Source organism: Centruroides vittatus, unplaced genomic scaffold, assembly GCF_030686945.1.
Source record: "Centruroides vittatus isolate TY-2023 unplaced genomic scaffold, ASM3068694v2 contig_341, whole genome shotgun sequence".
Lineage (NCBI taxonomy): Eukaryota > Metazoa > Arthropoda > Arachnida > Scorpiones > Buthidae > Centruroides > Centruroides vittatus.
Genome location: NW_027122166.1, coordinates 2765764 through 2792603, shown reverse-complemented (window position 1 = coordinate 2792603; position 26840 = coordinate 2765764). Strand labels below are relative to the sequence as shown.

Below are 26840 nucleotides of genomic sequence, written 5' to 3'. Positions count from 1 at the left end.
CAGATTTTTGCAAACTCTGGAAAGTGGTAATCAGTTTAGACACTAGTAAATGTTCGGTATCATCTAAAAAAACAAGGAAATAAAAAAATATCTAGAAAAAGAAATCCTAGAGATTACTTTATCTGGAGTAAGAAGTCAAACAAGTTTGAAAAGTTGTCTAAGCAATTCGTAGCCCTCAAGGACGTTTGTATCAGGGACAGAAAAACCGGAAAAAGTATGTCGAACATGAAGAGAGAAAATTAGGTGTAAATGGATTAAAAAAATAAATAAAATCAAAAAGAAATTAATGTGTTTCTCTTCGTGTTACGCTACGAATTTATTATTTTATTTATTTTTTGAATTTCTAAAAACGTTCAAATGTATATATAAATTGTTTTTTTTAATGCAGCATTTTAAAAAGTAAATTCGTAGTATGTTCGGGCCTTTTAGCGTAACTAACGCCATCTGAAAGCGAAGTGTTCAACTACACAACCGCCATTTCTTTTATGGTTGTATTGTAGATGTTAATTTTTGCGTAAATATCTGTAATTAAACATTATAAATTTATTTATAAGGGTGATTTATTAAATTGAGAGTAAAGATGTTTTAAATTTAAAATTTTGATTCTTTTTTCGAGGTGTTTGCGTATTAATCCGAATCATCATCATCTTTAGGTGCCAAGTCTGCTATTTTTGAAGATTACTTCGACGTTCTGTTGATTATCTCCCTCTTTATTATATTGTATATCCTGGCCGATATCAGGTTCATATTCCGTTTCCCCGTATTTTTGTTCAGAAAAATCGGTATCGTCACTTTGGACTATGCGCATCAAGTTGATTTCCTCCATGACTTCTCCAGAGACTGGTTCCTGTATAGGTTGCCAATTAGACAAGTTTTCGGGAAATTCTTCTTCTATTACCTCCTCTTCCAGAAATGCCTCCTCCTCAAGTTCTAAAGAATCACCCTGTATATCCGAGTTTCCTTCTGATATCCCTCTGGTTTCTGATAATGCTTCCTCTTCTGCTTGATTTGATGGGGATGGTGTTTCAAATGTGGCCTCGGTTCCTGGAGGAGTTGCGTAGGTAGGCGTGACCTCAAATTCTAAAGCATCCCTCTGTACATCCGAATTGCCTTCTGATATCTCTCTGGTTTCTGATGCCTTTTCTGGTTTTGTTGGAGATGGTGTTTCAAACGTTACTGTTTCTGAAATTTCTCCCGATGGGCGAGATTCAGTTGATCCGGGAACGATTTCTCCTGAAAAACGCTTAAATTGTGTTTGGGAATTCACAGACGACCTTCCTCCCAATTTACGTGTCAATATTTCTGATTGCAGTCCTGTCTGTGACTGGGAATTCACAATGGAAATTTCGTCTGATAAAAGTCCAACTCTTTGTTGAGATCTTTCAGAAATTACTTCTGATAGACGTGGAGAGTGGGTCTGAGATTTTAAGGATGTTCTCTCTCCTGACAAAAGTGTAATTCTTGCCTGAGAATCTGTAAACATATTCTCTCCCGACAAACGCGTGGCTTCCGACTGAAGATCCGTAGAAGCTACTTCATCTGATAATCGAATCATTCTAGATCCAGTAGAAGCCAGTTCTTCCAATGAACTCCTAGTTGTTGCTCCTTCGCTTGTATGTATGTCTCTTGACGTACGACTTATAATTGTAGGTTTTTCAGTCTCCGTCGAGGTTACTGCTCCAGAAGAACCATTAATTGATTTGGGTTCTGTTGGAGTCATTTCTCCAGAGGAAACTGCATAATCTTCCGATTCTGCAAGAGTAATTTCTCTAGACGGAACTGTAAAATCCAGTTCTAATTCTATAGAGGTGGCATCTCCTGTTTCTGGCGTGACTTCTGGTTGAACTCTTTCAGGAACCGCATCAACAGCAGCACTTGATTTATAAGAACAGAAATCGGTTTTTGGAGGTTCTGTGTATATCTCTTCAATTTCAGTTACAGATAAAAATCGCTCCGAAGTATCTGGAAAATTAAAAATTGTCCCCACTTCTAATCATTTTAAAAATTGTTTTATTTAATACCTGGTGTAACGTCAAAAGATTCGAAATAATCCACAGTATCCACTCCAGAACTTCGGCGAGATAAACTCGCTGCTCCAAAAATCATAGCATATACAGGATGTATTATTAATATATAGAATAAGTGAGAACCAACAAAAGGTGATTCGGTGAAGCTCCAAACGAAAAAAATGGTCTAGAAAAGAGAATGAATAAAATACAAAAAGATAAATCGATAATAACGATCAGACTTACCTTAAGCAACCAAAAATACGTAACATATTCCAGAAGACCTTGTTTCCAATGTTCAAACAGCGTTACTATTCCTAGAAGCAACCAGTACTTCAGCAATCTTGTCTGATCGTAAAATTTTCCATTTTCAATGGAGTATATCCTGTAAGAGACTTGTTTACTAATTTTTATACAGAATTTGTGTGTTATTGTCATACCTACGTGCAAAAAGCGGGATATATTATAGTGATAAAGTTTGTCAGTAATTCTGCTGTATAACCGGAAATTAGATAGAGCACGATCATTATGGAGCAAACTAGGAAAGATTGGAATAATTTATAAAATTTGGATTTTTTGAAATCTAAAATTATGTCTTCGTTACCCAAAGCAAAAATAGTTCGAGGGATTCCCGTGAGTGTTTCAATTTTTCTTAGAGAAGTAGCTAAAATACTTGGTTCTTTTAGCCAACGTTCGAATTCTTGATATGTCCTATTCATTTTTAAAATTTAAGTTAATTTTTTTAACAATTGGCTACTTTAAAAGAATCCGAAAATGTTTACATTAACGTAACAATTAACTACAATAAACGAAAATGGCATTGTTTCGTTTAAAATCATATTTGAAACGATTGAAGTTTATAAAATTATTTTACAATAAAAAATTTATAGCTAGACCAGTGTTTCCCAACGTGGGGCCCACGCCCCACAAGGGGGCAATTTGAAACTCATTCAGAGTTTAAGTTAACCGTATAGCTGCTGTATGCCATATTTATTGTAAATATTGATTTAAGTTAGTTTTAATTTTCTTTGTTTCCCTTTCCTTCTAGAACTTTCCTTTATAACTCTTTTCCCTTGGGGTGGGATTAACAATTCTGGGAACCACCAAAGAGATGAACGAGGCCCTGAGGCCGGTGAAAGAGAAGAAAGAACATTCTTCGCCCAGACCTCAAAGTGGGCAGACGCGAGTTGTGGTGTTCCAGGTCGCGTTTGGCAATGACTGGAAAGTGCAAGAGACTTTGATGAAAGGATTGGGTTTTATCGTGGTTACAATAAAACAGTGTGACAATTAAGTGCAAGAAAAAACTTCAACAAACACGGCAACGAGAGACCTTCCAAAAGAGTTCAACATATATGTTGGGGGTATAAGAATTTTAGAAAGGCTTAGGTGGGGCATAGCACAAAAAAGGTTGGGAAACACTGAGCTAGACTAACAACTGAAATATTAGTTTGATTAAATATGTAAAATCTACGGGAAAAAATTAAACATTAGATCCTATGAAACATCACATGTTGTATATAACGTTACATAATACTGTATTTAGTGAAAACATAGTGAATGTTTTAATTTAAATATTAAAATTATGTATCAACGTATATATATTATAGAGTAGGCAAACATGTATACATTAGAAATTAATATATTTAAAAATTCTACCAAATCCAAACTGTATATTGTAAAAACTTTATGCAAATGTAAATTTAAAAAAATTATAACACAAAAATTTCCATTCAACAATTAAAATCTCTGAAATTATTTTAATGCAAAATTATAAATATATATATTTTTACTTTTAGCAAAATGTTCACAAATACACAAGATTTCCACAATTCTTTCTTAAGATGAAGAAAAGAAAAAAAAATCATTTTTCATTTATACAACGATGGTGGAACTTCTCCATACAAACGTACAATAATGATATTGAAGTGGTGATCGCTGTACACACCAATTTAATGCAAAGCTATACAGAAAAAACAGCAACTGATACCAGATTAGTACAATACTCAAAATAGAGAAGTGGAAGATCCGGTTAGTCTGATTTTGGGAAAACTGGAACATTAACGTCGATATATCCTTCTTATAATACATTTTAAATGGACAAACATTATAGATACAATGGTTCTTCCATTGTTAAATATTTCATCTAAATAATTTATACAAATGACATTTTATAAATAATTAAAAAAAAGAAAGAAAATCTGAACCATGTTTGAGATACTTTCCCCATGGTATGGTGTGGAAGACAAAGTCAGATAACCTTTATACAAAATCATATGCTTATATATATAAACATGCTTGCATATGAATTTGTGTATACAATATATATAATATTTTTTTGTATTTTAAAAAAATGTCTAATGTACAATGATATATTTTGGCTGATTTTTGAAATATACTGAGTATTAAAACGATCGAAAATATTGTCCGACACTTATGTATAAATATACATATATCAAACATTAAACAAATCACAAACACAGTTACAGTAGATTTCTTTGTAGATAAATACTATTACAACAAGAGGAATTATTGTTTTAACATTAAAAGTACTTACTTTAAAAAAAATAATGAAGAAAATTGACTTTTAACATTATTCTAGAAGATTTTTTATCCCTTTACTTACAATATATTCACAAATGCTAAACTTTTCACAATATTGTAACAATTATGCTTCATAACGAATTCTTAATGTACTGGATTTATGAATGAATGAGATTTTTTCTTTTATAAAATGCAAGAGAATTTGATCTCAATTCTTTATAATTGCATTTTCTCTAGCACTGCTAGATTTCTGCATCTCTTCCATTCCTATAAAGGAATTCACAATGCAAATTATATCAAAGATATAAATCTATTATTTTTAATTCAAAATAACAAATACTTCTATAATAGTTTGAAGGAATATTTTATATAAATACAAAAACAACAACAATAATGAGCAAAATAAATTTATGCTATTTAAAAACTTCTTAGAGAAGTTTCAAGTAGAATTCTCTTTTCAAAATATATGTAGTACATATATATTTTGTTTAAACTCTGATGGCCTCTTCTTGATCTACATCTTGCGGGTGAAAAAATGATACGACACTGTCATCCATCTTGTTTTTATCTTGCTGAGATGAATTATGTACAAATCTTGATGGCAGGCGTCTTTTAGGTACAAATACTCTATTCTTGGTTAAATGTTTCAAATTATTAGGCTGAAGCTTGGCTGTAAGATATATTCTTGTTGATTTTAAATATCAAAAGCACATCTATACTTACATTCAAGTAAAACTAACCTGGTGGATCACCCGAAGAGAGTGTGTCAGAATATTGATTACTGCATATATCATCAACACTACCAGTATTGCTATCCATATCTGTGCTTAGAAGATCATCATCTGAACCTTCTTGAGTATGCCACAGTGAAGGTAAAACAGTGGTTAAAAGAACTCTGTAATTCAAAAAATAAAAATTAGAAAAATATTTTAATGGACATAATTTTAATTTCAGAAATTATTTACTTTTCATTCTGCATATTTTCAATATGCTGCGTCAATATTTCTTCCTCAAAATTTTCTACATTAGATGCTTTATTGTCATTTTCTTGAAGCAGGAAAATCTAAAAGCCACATTTATAAACTTAGAAAACTTTAAATTACAGCCAAGGAGAATTTATATCTAAATTAAAAGATATATGTGTAAGCACCTTTGATGATCGAAGTGAACTTAATCTTGATGTTGCTGTGTGACAAGCTGCATCTAATGTATCAATATCTGCCAGTGTTGTTCGTACTTGATGAAGTTGTTTCTTTAAAATAGTTTCTATACACCTATAGGAAACACCACATTTATGTAAATATCTAAATAATTAATTTAATGTAAAAATATTTAAATCTTACAAAGTTTGTTTCCCAACATCTTCCAATGTGTCTTGTACCCGTAACTTCTTATTAGTCCTCAAAATACAAGGTGCAAATATTATGGCTAGTGCATTTATTGACATGCGATTATATTCTTCTTGTTGTGCCACTCTAAAATAATATAACATCCAAATTACTTTAAAATCAAAATTGAAGCATTATTATATTTATAAGCAGTATACCTGGCTAAATGGAAGACAAGCCTCTCTAATACATCAAAATTTGCTGCAGGAAGCTTATGAAGATGGATGTATATTGTTTGAATTCGTTCCATGAAATCAGAGAGTTCTTAAAATAAAAAATTATGCAGACATGAATTTAAAACTATCAATTACATGAAAATATATTAATGTTTATCATACCACATGCTCTAATAAAATCATCATAGAGTTCATAAGTCATTAATGGTTCTGGCATTTCTCTGAAAAAGGATTTCAAAACTGTGGTCAGCACATGAACAGGAAAGGAATCTAAATCAACAGAAGAGGGATCTGAAAAAATAGTAGTAATAACTATTGTAAATTATACATCTTTGTTTTAATATACTGTATATAGAATCAGAAATAAAATTATTTCATATACAGGGTGATTCAAAATGAGACAAAAAGACAAGCAGCGTACAATTTATGTAATGGATTTATTTAGTAAATGCAAATACAGTTTAACCCATTTATAACGTCATCCATGGAACGGGCAATTTTTTGGTGTTATAACCGAGTGTCATTATCTGCAGGGTCATAATTTCAGTCTGATAAAACGTACCAAGTATGTTTAAGAATCTATTATAAACTCTATTCTAATTTTACATTGTATGTATTACTGTAAAATTATTTCTTAATGGTAATACAGTATACTGTATTAATAATAGTAATAATTTTTATAGTATGTACAAAAATGCAAACTACATGTTTAAATAAACTTTATTTACATCGATGTAATTAAAAATTTCAAAAATTACATTCTATAAGAAATTTCTATTTGTCTTAAGTTTCAATAATGGCGGAACTTTCAGTTTTGAGAATAATGTTGAATCAAAAGGCAACAAAAGGTTAAATTAATGTATGCCAATTAAAAATAATTCAATCATTTCTTTATAAACTATTTGATATAATATGTTATATTAAAAATAATACAATATTTAAAAATTTAGCATAAAGTAATTTAAAAATGAGTACGTAATAACAGATTGCCACGTCGTTTAAAAATGGTGAATTTCACCCCACCAAAGTCAAGTGGAAAGAGCACCACCCACAGCCATTCTAGGGAAGTGAACTCTGACCCTGGGACTGAACACGTAGTATTCTTTTGTTAAATAAAATTTGTAATCTAATTTTGTAAATTTGGGAGTGCTTCAAATATGATGTTAAAACAGGGTTTTATGTCGTTACAAGTAGGTTTTTTAACGTTATCTAGTATAGTAAAATCGTGGGACCGATAAAAATTTGACGTTATATTAGGGTTGTCATTACATCAAATGATGTTATAATCAGGTTAAACTGTATAGCAGAAAAGTATAGGTATAGAAGTTTTATCTTGCAACAACAAAAATTCTTCTATGTATGAAATTGCCACAAGAGATGCTGTTATTCCAAATGGCAACTTCCCCACAAGAGAAAGCTTATCATGTGTTGGAATATGCAAAAACTTCATCACCTATTGTTGTTATGAGACATTTTTGGACCAAATTTGGTAAAGAACCACTTCATTGTCATAACATCATAAGGTGGGTGAAGCAGTTTGAGGAGACAGGTTGCTTATGCAAGGGAAAAGCATGGAACGAACACCAGTCAAAAATGAAATGGTGGAAAAGATTTGTGAAATGTTTTCACGAAATCCAACAAAATCTATACATCATGTCAGTGCAGAACTGAATGTGCCCCAAACAACAGTGTGATGCATGTTACGCAAGCATCTACAATTCAAGCCATTAAAATTTCAGATGATAAAGGCTTTAAAAGGAACCGACAAACTGTTGTGTAGAGCGTTCTGTGTGGATTTGCAAGCAAAGCCAGAAGTTGATGGTTTCGCCAACAGACTGATGTTTACAGATGAAGCCACCTTTCACTTATGTGGCAAAGTTAACTGCCATAATTTACGTTTTTGGGGCTTGGATAATCAGCATTTGACACTGTCACACAAACGGGATTCTCCAAAGGTAAACGTTTTCTGCACCATAACCAACAGCTGTGTGTTTGGGCCTTTTTCTTTGTGGAAAAAACAATTACAGGTTTCATCTACCGAGACATGATCTCTGAATGGTTGTTGCCTCAGTTAAACAAAGCGGTTTCCGATTTCATTCTGCAGAAAGACGATGCTCCACCACATTGGCATAAAGACACGTGATTACATCAACAAGAATCTACCCCATCACTGGATTGGCCATGGTGGGACAAATGATGTGCCATTCCTTTTTTGGCTGCCCAGATAACCAGATCTAACACCCTGTGATTTTTTCCTCTGGGGGGTTTGTGAAGGACAAAGTGTTCATGCTCCACTTCCTCAGGACTTACAGCAGTTGAAAGAGTGGCATGTTGGGCTCAATAACATAGGATATTCTGTCATGAGTGTGATAGGAATTGAATTACTGCATAGATGTTTGCTGTGTAACAGGAGAGACCCACATTGAACATCTCTAGAAACTTGGATAGTGTATTTTCCCAGAAAAATTCGTATTAACAAAAATTCATTATAGCAGTCACAGGTGTACAGTACATTGTTTTTGTCCTATTCATTTTGAATCACACTGTATAAAAAACCAATTTAACCAACCAGTAGCTAGTATTTTATTTTATTTTTAAATTTAAAATTCATCTAGATAAAAATTATTAATAAAATTGTCAATTTATGTATAAAGTTCACATGAAAGAAGATTTGATACATGTTTATAATTTATTTTATTAGGAAAAATTTGGTAAAGTTGTTATTAATAAAAATCTAACATCTATTTGCAGTAAAAGAATCACTATTTTCAAAATATGTCTGTATTCAATAGTTAATAACACAGACTACAGACTACACCTACTCAAGGAAAAAAAAAATTGTTGAAAGATTGATAAAATGGTACTAAAAACCATAATTCTTCATTGTAAATTTTCATTACAACAGTTACTGAAGTAAAACATTGCATTTATTGTATCAACTAAAATTCCAAAAAGACTGATATTTTTAATCTAAATAGCCAACAAGTTACAACAATGGTCAACAACATTTTGATTATGAAATACTTAAAATCAGATAAAATAAATGCATATTTAAAATATACACAGGCTGTCTAAAAAGAAATCAAACTTTTGTTCTCTAAAGAAAAACAAATATTTTTATAAATATGTTTATTTATTTGAAGTAAGATTCTTCTGCAGCAATACAACATTCAAATTGAGTAATGAGGATTTCAAAGGACTTTTTCAGCTGCTGATTTGGCACCTGATTCAGTACTGTGGTTAATCTTGGGAATGTCCTTTTAACAAGTCCCTTTCATTTGAATTTTAAGTTTTGAGAACAGAAAATAGTCACAGAGAACCAGATCAAAAGAATAGGGAAGATGATCTAGGGTTAAAATACCGTTTCAAGCCAAAATTGATGAACAGGGATGCTCTTGTGCGATGCTGGACACTGCTGATTGACAATGAGCAGTGTCCAGCTTCCTTGAGCATGATACTCTGGGGCTGTATGCATAAAATTTGGTTTCAAAGATGTTCCAAAATACCCAAATAATATTCTCTGATAACATTCTGGACATTTGGGACAAATTCTTTGTGCACAATACCCTTAGAATCATAAAAATATAAGCATGGTCTTGACCCATGATTTTTGAAAATGAAGTTTTTTTGGTGTGCTTGTCTGATAACTTCAGATGAGCACACCAAAATTTTGAACATAATATAATGTTCAAAATTTTGAATTTGATTGTCAATACTAGTTGCACCATCTAGTTATATTTCTAGAGCAAACGTTCATTTTCTTTTTAAACAACCTGTGTATTACTAATATTTCAAAAATTTTACAAGATACAAACATATCTATGCCTAAAAACAAAAGCCAAAAGTATCAAATTTTACTATTATATATTTATCATTATATAAATTAAAAACAAGTTGGAATGCCAAATTCTAGATAGTAGTTATAGAAGAATATATAAATTAATAATGTACAAACAATAAATGTATTTTCATCACATTTCATTTAAATCTATGATTAATTATTTGTTTATCCTACAGCATAAAAATAAAATTCCAAATATTAAAAAAATTAGTTTAAAAATGCTATTGAATTTTAAATTAAATATTCTCTACATTTTACATACCTTCTTCCATTAGATCTTTTAATTTTCGTACTTTGGAAGCAATTCCAGACTTCCTGTAGATACCTTCTGTATACAATCCTTTTAATTCTATTACTGTTATTAATCGTTCAACAACAATAGGAATTCTAATCTCAGATGATACTAGATATTCTAATGGAGCACCAAAAACACGCTTCTCCTAATTAAAATTAAAACTCTTTTATTTTGTTCTACTTATTTAATTTTCTTAGATAATTATCAAAAATTTCTTACATGTTGGCTGAGGCAATTCTTACAATATACATTAACTTTAGTGTAACACTTCTTATGGCAGGTCAGTTTACATCCTGGATAAAAAAATGTCAATGTATTTAATAATTTTATCAAAATTTTAATATTTTTATGAAATTATTGAATTTTCTATGTAATCATTATTATTATTTACCTTGACAGACTAATCCCTTCTCCATTAACCACATAAAAGAAGAACATATTTCGCAAGCAGTAGGAATGTTTATAACAACAGCCATGAATTTATGACCCATATATTCCTGAAGACAGACAATAAAAATTTTATATTTAATAGCAATTCCTTCTATATATAATAATAATAATATTTCATTATATATGGCCTCATTTTTTTTTTATAAATAAATAAATCTGATAATTAATTATCACTATGAATTTCATTTACAGTAAAGTTCAGAATAAATATCCGATAACCTATAAATTTAATTATAACAATGCTTTCTGCAGACAGATAAACAGCTAGCAGAATAACAGATTTTGGATAAATCAGCTAATAAACAATATAATTTGAGTCACCTTTATGTTAACTAAAAGACATTAGAAAATAATATAGTAATATATTCATTGTTTTAATCATCTATGAACTGTAGAAAGGTAAATTTTAAAATATAATTTAAAAACTTTATAATTAATAATAAATAATACTGTACAATAAATTTATCAAGACATTTGATAATTTTAATAATGGATCATATCATAGTCATTAAATTTACATTTTTTCTATTTTTTGTAAAAAGATTTATAAAAATTTGTAAAACTAGCATATCATTGAAATTAAATCATGTATTCATATCAAACCTAAAATAAATGCACAGAAAAACACAGCATAATCATGCCAAAATAATACAGCATTGCACATGATACAGCAAAATAACACATGATTGCGTTATCCAACATTTCAGAAAAACTCATTTTTACAGAAAATTAATATTAAATAATGATTAGATTCTTTGGTTTCAAATTTTGACAGGAGAATTGTGGCATATTGGGACTGAATTATCCTTATGCAAAATTGGTGCTCATGTCAGAAGAGATGTGGTCAGTGATGTGAATATGGAATCAGTGGGTTGAGAAGAGACAAACTGACATGAAGAATCCCAACAGATACATCACACAACTGAATGAGAGGACAGATGTCTTATATACTCAGCTATTGCAGATCATACTGTCAAATCACAAACCATAGCTTAAGAATTATTACTGTATCAGTCCAGCACCTGGCATTATTGTATGGGATGCCATTGAATTCCAGTCACATTCACACCTAAGCATTTCAAGTACCCAATGAATACCCATTGCTATATCTTTGAGATCTGGAAGTTTGTTATTGTTTCTTATCTTCAGGACCAGCCAGGGCCACTTACCAATAGGACAATGTATCACACATGATTGCATTATCCAACAATTCCTTGATTGCCACTATGTTCCACTTGTTCCTTGGCCTATGTAGTCACTGGATCTGTTGCCTATTGATTGTGTGTGGCATGACTGGCATGCCACAATCTGTAGCTGCAGCAGGTGAACTTTGGCAATGTGCTGAAAAAGCATAAATTGACACACCACAGGCACACATTCAACATTTATTCCATTCTATGCTTTTGTTTGTAATAGCTGCCAGTGCATGTATTCTGAAAATTTTCAGAATACATGTGAAATATGCAAGAAAGACTATTTCTCTCTGCATGGTATATGTGCTGGGGAGCCTAGTATTTGGTGCTTAGGACAGTTATTTCAATTTAACTCTAACTATTTAATTTCTTTTTTATTCATATTAACAAAAATAAGCAATAAGTTACAAATTGCCCTAAAATATTAAGACAATTTGTAACTTATAATTATACCAAATAAGAAGCTAAATGAAGGTTACAAATTTTCATTTATTATGTAGACATCCAATGCATATATTTCTTTCTAAGGAATAAACCCTTTGCATATAATTTTCTGATTAACTAGGTACAATTTAAATGCAATTTGCAAAAATGTAATATACAAAGAAAATTAAAAATTCATTTATGTTAATGGACTCACAGATATTTGCAAATACAAATTCAAAAAAATTTTATTTCTGAAATAATTCTGAAAATAAAAACTTAGGTGAACACAACTAATTTTCATAATTGACAGATAAAAAAAAATCTAGCAATGAGTTGCTTAACTTTCTTGGCAACATTTAAAACTGTATGTATGGTACTATCTGTTATTATGTCTTATTATTAAAAAATTTTTATACAGTGGAACCTCACTTAATGAGCATAATTCATTCCAGTCTTACTCGTAATGTGAAACACTTGTTAAGCGAAACAATCTTTTCCCTAGAAATTTGTATAAAAATACAATAATGCACGCCATGCCAAAAAATGCTCAAATGTTTTATGTATAGCATTTATTCAAAAAAAAAAAAAAAAAAATCACAGCTAATAGGTTTGATAAACACTCCAAATGATATGCCAAATTCTTGGGTTATGTAAATGCTATAATTAAATATTAGAAATTAATTAATTTTACTAGAGGTAGGCAGTTATGTTTCCATCTCGTATTAAATTTGATAATTATAAATAGTTAATTTTTAATTCAGACATTTCTAAAATTTAATTTGGAATCGGTCATTAAATTTAATGACCCAAGAATTTGGCATATCGTTTGGCGTGTTTATTATATAACGGGCTATGGTTGTTGATGTTTATAAGTAATATGTGTGAACACAAGTTTGGAAAAATATGTGATCACAAGCAACACTAAGATGCTAGCGGAACGAGTGCTAAATGCAGACTGATGGAGCATGCTGCATGCGCACAATTTGGGACTTCCCCTCTCCTCTTCACTCATTATGCAAAATATCGCTCATTAAGCGAGGCAAATTTTTACAATTTGTTTTGCTCATTATGCAAAATACTCGTTGTGCGAGGTTCTCATTAAGCAAGGTTCCACTGTATTTTTAATTATTATAAAATGGAAAAAAAGCTTAATTTTCAGGTAGGGATGGGTTTTATAAAAAATTGCAAATGCTAATAATGAGTAAAACCATCATTAGGTCCAATCCTACTCGAGATACAACACATGATCCCCCTCCTTCAACATTTAATTACGAAAATTTAATACCCTCAATCCCCTAACACACAAACCTCCCTGCAAAATTTCAGAGATTTTCAACCAAAGACACAGGAGTCATTAAGCTTCAAACAGGGTGAACAAAATCATGTTATGCATATACACATCCAAACACCCATACATACAGAAAAACCCCCCCCTGAATTTTTTTTCATTTCTCAACATTTCAAAGGTCTTAAGTCCAAAAATGTAAAAATCTGGGGATCATTTTTTGGCACACTTTCCCTCTGTTATATATAATAGAACAAGGAAAAATAATAACAATTCCACATATTCTTGTAAAAGTTAGAACAACAGTACAATTATGAAAAATTATTGGTGAAGACAGAGTCGAAAAAGGCTTTAAGAAATAACTTCTTATCAACAACAACAACTTGAACAGAGCAGATAATGATGTGATGTTCAAGGAAGCTGAAGACCATAATGGTAACGAAACAGAGCTCAAAATTTACACCGATTTAAATTATCACGGCATTTTATTAATTTGTATATAATACGATTATTTACGAACACTAACCAATCAGCAATAGGTGGCAATTCATCGTAGTGCTGTACTTTCCTTAAATCTATGTTTGTTTTGTGCAATTTTGAAAAAAATGTAACATCATGGATGCAATAGGCAATGTCAACTTCGATTGGCAAGAATTAACTTATAAGTGTGTGAATTAAGTATTGAAGAAGTTATGGCTGAAGGTATCCAAGAATTCTCAACAAGACAAGCCTATCACTGTATTGTTAGGTTTACCAAATTTTCAACCTAATCGATACAGCAGGACTAGGAAATGTATATGAGGAGGAAAATACTGAGGAGAGTACTGCAGGTTTCTGGTGAAAGCCTTACCAATGACGACCTTCAAGAACTAGCACAACAAGGAATTCACGTAGAACTGGAGAACAGAGATTCTGAAAATGAAGAACCCAAAAAATATCTCTACAGATTTCATCAGTAAAAGTTTGGTAATGATAACTGAAATTGTTGATCAAATTGTAGTAAATGATTCAAATTTTGAAAGGAGTGCAAAAACAAGACGAGGCATTTTGGATGCGATCTCCTGCTACTGTCATTTACTTAAGAAAAGAAAAAAGTGACAAATGAAACTGTGCAATTTTATTGCAAAAAACAAGAATTTCAGAAAAGTCAGTACCTTCATCACAAGAAATGAACTTTACATTTCTGTGTGCATATGTTTGTGTTATTTAACATATATTATTATGAAAATTAATATAACAACTTAAAATTGAAGTAAAATTTGTTTGTTTTTGGTCTCATGTTCCCCTTTCCCTACTTACTGTATGCTAAAATGGCCTCATTTAACACTGTTTCATTTAGCACTTTGTCATCTAGGAACGCATCCCCCGCATTAAACGGGGTCTTACTGTAGTTAGTAGGTCTCAATGAAATAGCATAGGGATTTAACTTCTCTAACTTGAAAAAATTCAAATCAAAGTTTTTCATGGTTCCAACTCTAATTTATGTTATTTTCAACTTCCTGATTTGAATTTTAATATTTATTCAATCCAAACTGATCCTAATTATTGGATTTCCTTGAAATTTTCAGACAGTTGTGTTTAATCTCCAATACCAATTTTCAGACAATACTCTAGTTCAAAAAGAGCAAGAGGACCACCTCAAGCTTTATCTTAACAAGATGTACAGTAAAACCTCGGTTTTCGTTGATTTTTTTTCGAAAAATTTGTCTTCGTTTTTGTTGATTGCCTTGGATTTCATGGGCGTGCTCAAGTGACCTCTGCTAATTTTGTAAAAACAAAGAACAACCTATGCGTTTTCCAGCTCGGTGTGGCATTGTTTTTCATTGTGTGAACATTACCCCAGGATGGCCCACCATTGGCCAATGGTTCCATTCCCTGAACACTGGGAGTTCGGTTGTGGGTTCGCACTTCACCATGGTGAGCTGGCCATGTGAACTTTTCCAGGTTTTCTCCACATCTGTAACGCCCGAATAGGGGCCAGTTACCCTTAAACAGACCTCCCGGAAGGCATTATTTCCCATGATACAACCATCATAAATGCATACAACTACCATTACATGACAATTACGTCAGACTTTACCACAGGGCGATATAGGCTAGAAGCTCATGTCCAACTAGCTTCTACAAGACGAGATATTACCGTGCATGTCTAGCTGAACAATTCCATTGCTCTCATCTTAATGCTAATTATCTCATCTTTAATCTTATTGCTTTTACCTTTATGCTAATTAGTCTTTTATGTTAATTTCTTATTGCTTTCAGTATTTAACATTATATTAATTCTCTATAGAATGTGTTTTTGGTATGTATTTTGGAGTGTCTAAAACAAATTAATTGGATTTACATCGATTCATATGGAAATAATTGCCTCGGTTTTAGTCAGTTTTGGATTTTGCCAATTGTTTTCGAACGGATTATCGACGAAAACCAAGGTATCACTGTACCTGCAAAACTGTTTAATTCCATTAGTTACATTTAACATTTTGTTGAAAGATGTTACACAGGCTGTTTAAGACAAAAAAAACCACAATCAAAAATTTTTTATATAATGCAAGAGGTAAAAATACAAATCTATTTAGAATTGGCATTTTAAACTCTATTGTTCTCCAACTTGAAATGTCTGTTACTCAAAGTTTTTTCTTACCCCTTAGAGCATCGAGTTAGAGAAGTTTTACTGTATGTAAGTAACATATAAAATTAGAATCACGTTTACTAATTTAATTTTTCAATATCAAGTAAGTACTATACTACTAAATTACAATTATTTGAAGAAATATACTTATACTCACTGATAATTCCATTTTCTTTCGTTTTCTCTTCTTCCCCTTTAAATGAAATAAAATAATTTAGTTTTGATAAAAAGTATCTACATGGATATTATTTAATGTAATATTTACTTTAGATTTAATTTTTTCTTCATTCCTATATAAATTTCTAAATTCATCCAGAAAGCCACGGAATGCATTTACACCCATAATTACAGGGAATGTTTGACTAGTGTTTTCTTGTTGACAAACACTTTGCATAACTTGCTCAAAATTATCTATTAGATCTTTATAGCAAATACATAAACGGCCATCCTTGATGTGTCAAATAGAAATTAATCATTTCATTATTATAAATATACACAAGAATACAAATTTTATAATCAATAAATATCTTACTTGTGCTGCAGCTACAGAATATGTACTTATAAGATTGAACTTAAATTCTCTTAAAGATCTTTTAAAAACAACATCAACTAGACAATCTTTCTGTTCATTATTTCCACTCATTTGACACAACTAGAAAAGAAAATTACAGATTTATGTTATTTTAACAAATTATAATCTATATAAAATTTTATATTAATATGTTTCAGCTTGAATTTGTTATGAATCTCAAAATTTAGTTCAAGTATAATATTACACTATATCCCTCAAATTTGTAACAAGTATTTACAAGTCATATGTCAGTTTGTTTATTTTTATTAAATCAGTATTTTACATTAATTTGCACCATCTTATATACACTATTATTACATTATCATTATTACTGCATAAAAATAATAAATAGAAAATAAATAATTAAACCTTTTTAAAGATGAAATCATCCATATTTTGCAATTCTGATACATCTGTAACAATAATATCCCTTGGATCACGAAATTCTGATGTGCGAGTTACATTCCAAGAAGTTATTGGCAATTGTTCCGTTTTATTATTTTTGTTTAATTTGCTAGGTGTGCGTCTTACTCGATTAACATTGTCACAAGAAACACGACTTGATTGTGAAATACATTTTGAATGGAATAAATGCTTACATCCTGAATATGAAAATTTAATAGTGGAAAATTAAACAAAACAATTTAATACTAAAATATTAGTAATTTTGTATACTTACTTGTACATTTATAACCATGAGAAAAAAGTAAAGTCATACTTTTTTCACATCCTGTGCAAATTTCACCTTTGTGGAAGGAAGTAACAGTTTTCATACGATGCCTAAATCTGTTATCAGTACGATGTAACTGTTTTTTTGATGGTAATGTTGAAACATTTGTTAGATTTTCAGTATTTCCTAAAAGTTTCTTTAAATTAATATTCAAATAAAATTTATCAATATATTCATTACACAAGAAGTGCAACCAACCATCATCATATAAATTTAAATCTTCTGGTCCAGAATCTTCACTTTCATCAAGAGAAGCTGTTTTCTTGTTTCTTCCAATAAATGTTTTCAAATGTTTCCTTGCTTTATGTAAAGGTCCTTTTGTTTGCATGTAAGTTTCAGAATCTTTATGTTCAAGTTCATTGTGCCTTTTGTTTTCTGAGTTTAAATTTAATGTCATATTTTGCTGCAAAAATTTAATACACATTTTAAATTTAAAAACACTTTTATAAAGCAAATCTGTAAGAAAGACTTTTTTACATCTTTCGTATTTACTTTAATTATACTTACTACTCTGTTATTTAACTGATTGGACTTGTCCTTATACGATAATTCCTAAAGTAAATAAAATAAAAATTTGTCAATATGATGACAAACATTAATTCAATGAATTTTCATAAATAAAATTATACCTTTCTAAATGGCTTATCAATATTTATTACAGATGCAGCAACACAATGCCTATGTAAACTGGAAAACAAAACATTCCTTAAACAATAAATTTATTAAAATTTATCTAATACATTTAAAATATTGATATCATTTTTCAATAGATATCAAGAACATATATATAAAAATACAAATTGTTTTACTAGCAAAAACAATAGTTGAAATAATTAAATTATTATTCATCTGTTTTGTACTAACTGATACATCAGTCTAAGCTAGTTTAAATAATTAATTGATACCTTATTTTAAATACTGCATTTGTATGAAAATTTTATATATCATCTAACAATATGCATTGGTTCCTATATGTTTTGAAAAAATGTCCCTAATACTTACAGGAAAGGTAAAATTATAACAAATAATTACTAATAAAATGTATCACAAGTTAACACTTAACATTGTCAATGAGTTCTTGGAAATTGCAATGTTAAGCAAAAACATAACTAAACCAATAGCTAATAGTAAAATCTCATAGAATTAATGTTCTCTGTAAACAGTAAAATTTAACAACTATTATTGTAATTGAATACAAATGTACTTTTATCTTCCCTCAACAAAATTATAATGAAGTAACATTTAGTAAAGACTTGGTGTATATGCTTGTATGGCTTTTTTTAGTTACTGCAAAACAGAAAATCAAAAGAATTAGAATTTATATATTAAACTTGGTTTGTATTTGGGCTTATCTGAAACCCAGTTATTTCCAGTTTAATCTCAATAACTAATAGATTGTCTCCACATATTTCTAAACTACCTACATTTTTCTATTCTTATTTAAATTTCACAAAAATTAATTGGTCTGTAGAATCCTGAATTTGTTTCAGGACTCTAGTCAAGAGCATAAAAAGACAATAGAATTTACTACTAGAACTGAACAAATGGCATAAACAATACTGGACCAATAGATATAATACTAAATACAAACAAGATAAAAAGCATAAAACCTTCCCTTATATTCAAGATATTTTAGAGAATTGCAATAAAATCCTCAACAAGGAAAATATTAGTTTGGTCCCATCTTTGACCAATAAAATATTGCATAGTATATATAAAAATATTAAAAACCAACATGACAGTAAAATAAAAAATGATGACCTTAAAAAAGTGGGAATAGTTTATAAAATAGATTGTAATGTAACTGCCCAAGAACATATATTGGTGAAACAGATTGCATATTAGAAAAAGAACCAAAAAACACGAAGCCGCTTAAATACAATAATTCACCATGGTACAAATGACCAAATGGCATAAACAATACTAGACCAATAGATATAATACTAAATACATGTATGGCTTTTTTTACTTACTGAAAAACAGAAAATCAAAAGAATTAGAATTTATATATTAAACTTGGTTTGCACAATAAACAACTGTCAAATTAATAGAAATAATATAAAAATTTTACATATTGAGAAAAATATTTACAGAAGGAAATTCAAAGAACATATTGAAATAAGGAAATAGCCTAAAGACAAACTAATCAATATTTCAGAGGGCATGGCTATCGACCCTCAATGGTACCAGTTATTAGAGGGCATTTCATCATGTTAAGTATATTAATACTCATAGTACAACTTAAGATATGTTGTATTTGTGAAAACCCAAATATTGTACTTTGTGAAAAATCATTGTGATTTGTATGTATGTATACATAGAGAGTATTAATTGAAAGTAATTTTACCCTTTACTATTTAATAGTTTTTTTTAAAAAAAATAGTGTTGTAATATAATGTAATTTACACTTATACAGTACTTTAACTAGAAGAACTGATGTATTGTAACTGATGTACGACTTTATTGTAAAAAAGAAACAACAGAATACATAATACTAGATAAATTTAAAATAAAGTAAGACCTAAAGTCATGAATACAGTATTTATGGTTATATCTTCTTATAAATTATATTTTATGCAATATAGAAGACGTTTTATGTATATTTATGGAAAACAAGGATGTGAAAGTAGAAAACTATGTTATTTCTCTATTAAACATGTAAGTCTTTGTTTGAAAACTTTTTTATACAATATACAATAAGTAATGCTGGGTTCCTAACTGTACTGTTGTTGTTTTTTTAACAGCACTGAAGAGGTTGTAAATTTACAACAACCCGAAATACATTTGTAGAACACCCATTCAATTTGATTTGTGCAATAAAGTCATAATTTTAACTGGAAGTGCTGTGAGACTGTCAACCAAAAAGTGTTTGGATTAAAATAATTTCATACTATATATATATATATATAATCATTCATATCACATTAAAATAGAACTGAACCATCACCACATGTTTATATTACACATCATATTCTTTGTTAAACAATAACCATTACTGCTTTGGAACAAAATACAATGAATTGTAACTTAGAATAAAAATTTATCACAGAATGCCTAGTAGTCATTTACTGTTTCTTTAATATTTTTACGGTGACAATTGCTTTTAAGACTTATTATGCATTAGCAACTAACAGATAAAAAGACTGACAAAAGGTGTCAAAAGCACTGGACAGTATGATACTAGATACTTCTTAAATCTTTATTACATTGAAAAATAACCTTTCTTTACGACATTGAAAGAATTATTTAGAATAATATTAGAAATGAAGAATTGTTATTTTGAAAAAATTCCTTTAATAATAATTGGAAATTATGGATCATCTAATAGAAAAACATCCTTTAGTGATAAGCATAAATTTTTCCAAAGAAAACTAAATCATACAAAAACACACCGGTAATTCACTATGCAAATTTTATTATAAAAAAAAGGTCCATTTCAGGTCTTCTGCCCGTCTTTATATCTGTAATAAAAAAACTAAAAAAATCCTTTATTACAGATCTTTGACTGTTTATTAAAATTATGTTAGTGACCATGGATAAATCAACTTTGTATAAATATAAAAGTAAAAGTAAATGTAAAATTATTTAAAATGTTGATTAAAAAAGAAATATCTTTTATTATAAAAGGTATTTCTTTTTAAATCAACATTTAAATTAATAAAATACAGTCAAACCTGTTTTTATGCGGGGGATAGGGACCGCATTAAAAAACGCATAAAAAAAATCTCACGAAACTTCACGAATGGCTGTATATAATAGTTTTCGCGACACAATTAAAAAATATTTTTTTTTTATGCAGTCAACAGGGACCGCATAAAAAAAGTCTCACATAGAAAATAACTCAAAACCGTACAAAATAGAATTTATTGACAACAGATGTCAGCACTTGACTGCATCGTCTGGTCTATCGTCTGTTTTACATATTTTTGTCCAGGTGGTGTTTTGTTGACTTAAAAAGTAAATTATTTCATTTTTCGCATATTCATGCAATAATATTACTATAATAAGTGCATTTATGCTATAATAAGTTTATTTAGCTATAATAAGTCAACGTAAGACATGACGAATCGCACGAGACTAGTCGCCAACTATACCGCACAAATTAAAAATTCGCATTAAAAAAGTCGCACATAAAAAGAGCGCATAAAAACAGGTTTGACTGTATATTAAAATAAAATTAAAAGGACCTTATTAACCTCTGTAAAAACTTTTGAAAAACTGAGTTGGTAGAATTCTTTAACAATGAGTAGCAAAAATTATTTTAAACTATTATATCAACTAATACAAATCAACTAATACTATTATATTATATTACGTCAATTAGAAAGTTAAGTGTATCCAAGAAAATTGGTTTATCATTGAAGAAACTAGTATATTAGATTGTTATATAACTCTTGTAAGATTCTTCCTGCTCTTTAACACCTCTCAAAATATTATACTTCACTGCACTCATTCTATTCAGCAAAGTTTATGCTTATTACTAAAGGATCTATCAGGAGAACAAGTAACAATTAAACAGTAATAGAAAAAATGTTTGGAAGTTCCTGTGTCTGACAAAAGTAACAAAATTTCAAAGTATGGTATGGCTCATGACCATATGTTACCCCTTTCAAACAAATATTTATATTACTTGTCCAGGCAAAAATTACAAATCCACATATATAATCCATATCAATTAAGATTTAAGTGTTATACAATAATATGATTTTATCTTCATACACAGAGTATTTGCATAGATCTATGAGTTACTGTAACAATTATACCAAAAACATATGACTGAATTTTAAGATATTTATAAAATTTTTAAGATTGTCTTTCACATCAAGAAATCAGAAATTTGAAGATAGATTAAAACTAGCACTTGTAATAAAATTAAAAACAAACTTGTTGAAAAAAATTTAAATTTTTATTTGAATAAAAACATATCAGAAAATCATCTAAATGTAGTGTAAGTTATGAAGTTCTTAATAATCTTGCAAACTAATGAACATATTTCTATGTACCTTTCTTTTCTATTTCGCCTGTTTTGTTTAACGTAATTGATAGGAAGACTAGATGGTCCTTCTGCTAAAGGTGAAGGAGGAGGACTGTGTAAAGCAGATCCAGTACTTTCTGATGCAAGACTTTCAGGTTCAGAATCTTCGTGAATTCCACTACTCCTGAAATAAAATTATATTTAAAATCTTATATTAAAAAAATTAATTAATTTCTCTAAGAAAACCTTATACCCATCAGAATCCTTTGATTGCTGTCGTTGGAAAACTTCAGGTTTTGTTTTTGTGACTACATAGGATTTTACATTCCAATCAAATTGACTGGGGTTATCTAACAGACTAGCAGACATTGCTCTTCTAGGACGAACTATTATTGCTTTTTGACTATTTTCCTGAAGTGATGCCCTTTGTTTTTGATGATTTTCCCATAAATATTGATATCTAGAAATTAAAATTAAAGTTACTTTATAATGTATTAATTACTTGATTTAAAATTTATAATCAACTTTGTATTTAACTTCAAAGAATTTTAACTTTCCTTAAACATTTTACTATTCCTAAATTCACTGGAAAAAAAAATTAAATGATTAAATAATGAAGTTATATATCTATTTTAAATCAATTATCATCAATGTTGTGTTTTTTTTTGTATATTCATAACTTTTTAATCTTTAAATGCAAATATATAACTTTCTTAAGAAAATTTTTATGTAGCTGAGTAATGATAGATGATTTATATATTTAAATTTATAATGTTCAGAAATGTTTAACAGTTTTTGGCAAGATGTCAATTAATTTAGAATTAATTTGTTACAACATAAAATCAACTGAGGTTTGGTTCATCTGTAACAGGTATACACCTATTACAAATTAACATTATTTACTTACTTACATATTCATAACTTTTTAATCTTTAAATGAAAATAGTCTCAATGGAATAACTATCTCAAAATTCTCAACAGATAAAATTAAAATAAATGGAAAAAGTATCTAAATGCTTGTATGTGTGTTTTCTAAAAATTACACTATTTGGACAAATATTATCTCTTTTTCTATACCTTAATAATATCTATAATAATGCAATATCCTTAGAAATCTTGCTTTATGATATATTTTTTAATATCCAAGAACTTACAATAATATTGCATTTAATCAATATGGCTCTACTTTTAGCAAAAAGTAAAAACATTAACCATCCTTTTGAAGAATTATTTTAAGCTCAGTTTTATATACATTTGATTATTTCCACTCTGTGGGCATTTAGAGGGCCTTTTAATCAAGCACATTGTAGATTCAGCCAGGCCCACAATGGCAGCAGCTGAATAATGAGGGATAGATCCTTCATATCCAAGACAGACCACCCCCTGAAAAAGTCTTAGAGTTTTTTGATCCATCCGGATTCACTTGAATCTTTCAGAGTGGTAAGCTGACATAAACCAGTTAGCTATCCAGTTGTTGCCTAGTTATATTCAGAAAAAATACAAATCTAAATCATTAATATACATAAAAAAAATTGTCATTCAAAATTCACAATTCTTGAGCTTCAACAGAAATATTTTAATTTTTATAAATTTTAAGATCATTAAGATTTATTTGATATAAAGAAAGAAAATTTGTTTATCATAAATTTACAGCCATCATATTATGATTACAATATATTTTTTGTTGTAATATAATATACTGTTTAAAGCTTTTTGTTTTGTGAATCACAATTTTATCAAAAACTGATAATTCACAAAAATTTTTGTTTTTCCTACTGCTAGATTTATACAATAGTAACAATCTGTTTGTTTCAACACTGCAAAATTATTTGAATGCTGCAATTCTTTTATGCAAACCGAATCTTAATAGTACTTTAGATTCTGATATTTATAAATTCAATAAAATAATGATAATATTAAATCATATATCTAAAAACTAAAAATCAAACACATTAAAGTATATTTTACTTTTTTCGATTCAGATAACCCCGACAAGCAGCTTGTATAACAATACATCCCCTCTGCAATTTTCTGTACCATTTTCTAACATGATAGCCTCGCCACACACGCTGAATGCACAATGCTGCAAGTATCTGCAACTTCATGTTAATTAACTTTTGTTGTGCAAGATATCTTCTAATATTTTTCTGAAATAATATTATTAAAATTTATGAATAAATGAGAGAGTATTCATAAGTTTATTAATAGTTTACAAAACTTATAATTTTTTTAAAAATTAATTTTACAATAACCAATAATTTAATGGCAATTCAAACATTTTGAATAATTGTTACTAAACAGATATATATTGTAATCAGAAATAAGAAAACTAATTTTATTTTCATCCTTTTAACAAGAAGAATTAGTGTTTGACATTTCAAAAAAATAATAGTAGTGTATGGCAACAAACACTTTAGTAAGTAATGCAAAGTTAAAATTTTTATAATATAAACTATAAATCCAATTCAAAAACAAACTAAGAACCAGATAACAGATATGTGAATAACCCAAAACAGAAGACAATTTTATATCATTCCATAATATATTAAATGCATAATTTATATATTTTTATCAGGCTAATCAGTGGTTCCCAAAGTAGGCATACTGCCTCCCAAGGGCAGTGAGTAAATCTAGGCAGGCAAAAAGAAGCAAGTGGGCAGCAGAGGAGCTGGAAGCAGAATACTGAACAGTGACAATAAGCGAAGATTGAGAGGGAGTCGCCCTCCATCTCAATCTTTGTCTATAGTCACTGTTTTTCCTTCTCTTCTTTTAAAACAGGTAAGAAAAAATATTGCATTTAATGGTTTCCAGATGTGGAGAACAATGGATGGTAAAGCTACAAAATGTGAGTTTCATAAAAAAATTTCTAATTATATTTCCAAGCCTTTCTCATACAAGGGAAAATAAGTTAGGGAGTATTGGGTATATATAACTTTATGGAACCAAGGAGACAGTGGCTTAAAAACGTTTGGGAATCACTGGGCTAAATTACACTTATCCAGAGCAACGTATATGAAGTACTAAATCTTTGCTTCTATTTACATAATATATAATCTTAAAATTGATATGCAATTTTTACCTTAGTTCATTCCTAAACTTTAAGTTATAATTAATTAAAACTTTTGGGTAACACTCAAGTTTTTTGTAAAAATTAAACAAGAGTTTTTCAATTTAATTTCTTTTTTTACATATATCATTTAAAAATCCTTCAAAAAATAATCTGTTTCAAATTTATTAATGCTATGTAATAAGAAATAGCAAATGATATTTATCAATCTTCAAATTCATATTTTTAGAGATTCATTAGAATAATGAAAGTTGTAATCATGAACACTTCTTTACATTTTTATCATTTCAACTACACAAGATCATATAATACTGTAAAAAATATATTATTATATAATTCATTTGAATGAATTAAATGAAATAAAATGTTATACTTTTATTTATTAAAAGGAAATTCTCTTGTATAGAATACATATTCAGCTTTTAAAAATCTTGGTCTCTCCTGTTTTGTTATCCAAGAGCAATGCAACAAGATTGCAACTGTTGTGTACACAAAAAACTTTAGGACAAATGGCACTTGTGCACAGTCTGGTTTCAGTACATTCAGGATCCCAGATTTTTTTTATCATCTGTTCACTCTCGGTATGGACTCTTAAGAAGAGAGCTTCCTTTTGGGTATTTAATGAAAAAAGATGCATAATAGTTTTGGGGGCATATTTAAAAAAAATTACTAGAAATGAATAACAAAACACATTATAAGTCTGTTTTGTTATCCACGCTAAACTACACGATGATGAAATTCAATTTAGATTTTTCATTATTTAAAAAAAAAAATTGCAATTTATAATTTTAAAAATCTCTTATAGAATTTATACATTTTTTTTTCTGTGAGAACTTACAAATTTACAGTCTGACTAAAAAAATGCTGTGGGACATTAATTCAAAGTTTATGGAAATTATTCCCTTTTCCTTCAATTTTGAGTGCAATAAGAGGAGGGAAGTAATTGAAATGATGAAAATGAAGGATTTCGAACAGTATGTACTTTTCAATTTTTTCTGTGTTTAATTATTATGGATATGTTTCTTGCTTTATTGTATTACCTTAACTTCGTAAGTTGCAAATTGGTTTTTTTTATTTTTTAAGTCAAAGGCAATCTATCACAAAGTTGTCCATTTTACCTTTGATAATGTTGTAGTTATTGTTTAGTTGTGGGAGTTAGTTTGTTTCACTTACCTATAAGCAGTGGTGATATTCAGCAGGTTCGCACAGGTTCGGCCGAACCCGTTGATAAAATTTTCAGTTTTCCGAACCTTGTTAAACACAC

At 29.3% G+C, this 26840-nt stretch overlaps 2 protein-coding genes across 3 annotated transcripts in view; both read right to left on the bottom strand.

Moving 5' to 3' along the window:
* Positions 1-649: 649 nt before the first annotated feature.
* On the bottom strand, positions 650-2828 carry LOC136974111 (mucin-21-like). Its single transcript, XM_067268922.1, has 5 exons — positions 2611-2828; positions 2451-2544; positions 2253-2391; positions 2022-2193; positions 650-1962 (listed from the first exon to the last, which is right to left on the bottom strand). The coding sequence occupies exons 1-5, from the start codon at positions 2723-2725 to the stop codon at positions 650-652; spliced, it is 1833 nt and encodes a 610-aa protein (XP_067125023.1). The 5' UTR covers positions 2726-2828.
* A 915-nt stretch (positions 2829-3743) lies between these two features.
* Positions 3744-26840, bottom strand: part of LOC136974087 (unconventional myosin-IXb-like) — a 99663-nt gene continuing 76566 nt past the window's right edge. For both annotated transcript variants that reach the window (XM_067268878.1, XM_067268879.1), the window contains exons 22-42: positions 24478-24656; positions 22763-22969; positions 22538-22693; positions 18164-18221; positions 18042-18086; positions 17733-17937; positions 17484-17660; positions 17174-17406; positions 16766-16885; positions 16499-16681; positions 16391-16426; positions 10639-10744; positions 10467-10540; positions 10215-10392; positions 6274-6402; positions 6094-6199; positions 5891-6022; positions 5698-5821; positions 5513-5610; positions 5288-5442; positions 3744-5217 (exon numbers count right to left, since the gene is read on the bottom strand). In XM_067268878.1, coding sequence (XP_067124979.1) covers positions 5036-5217; positions 5288-5442; positions 5513-5610; positions 5698-5821; positions 5891-6022; positions 6094-6199; positions 6274-6402; positions 10215-10392; positions 10467-10540; positions 10639-10744; positions 16391-16426; positions 16499-16681; positions 16766-16885; positions 17174-17406; positions 17484-17660; positions 17733-17937; positions 18042-18086; positions 18164-18221; positions 22538-22693; positions 22763-22969; positions 24478-24656 — 2883 coding nt within the window. In that variant the 3' untranslated portion in view covers positions 3744-5035. The remainder of the gene's footprint in view (positions 5218-5287; positions 5443-5512; positions 5611-5697; positions 5822-5890; positions 6023-6093; positions 6200-6273; positions 6403-10214; positions 10393-10466; positions 10541-10638; positions 10745-16390; positions 16427-16498; positions 16682-16765; positions 16886-17173; positions 17407-17483; positions 17661-17732; positions 17938-18041; positions 18087-18163; positions 18222-22537; positions 22694-22762; positions 22970-24477; positions 24657-26840) is intronic.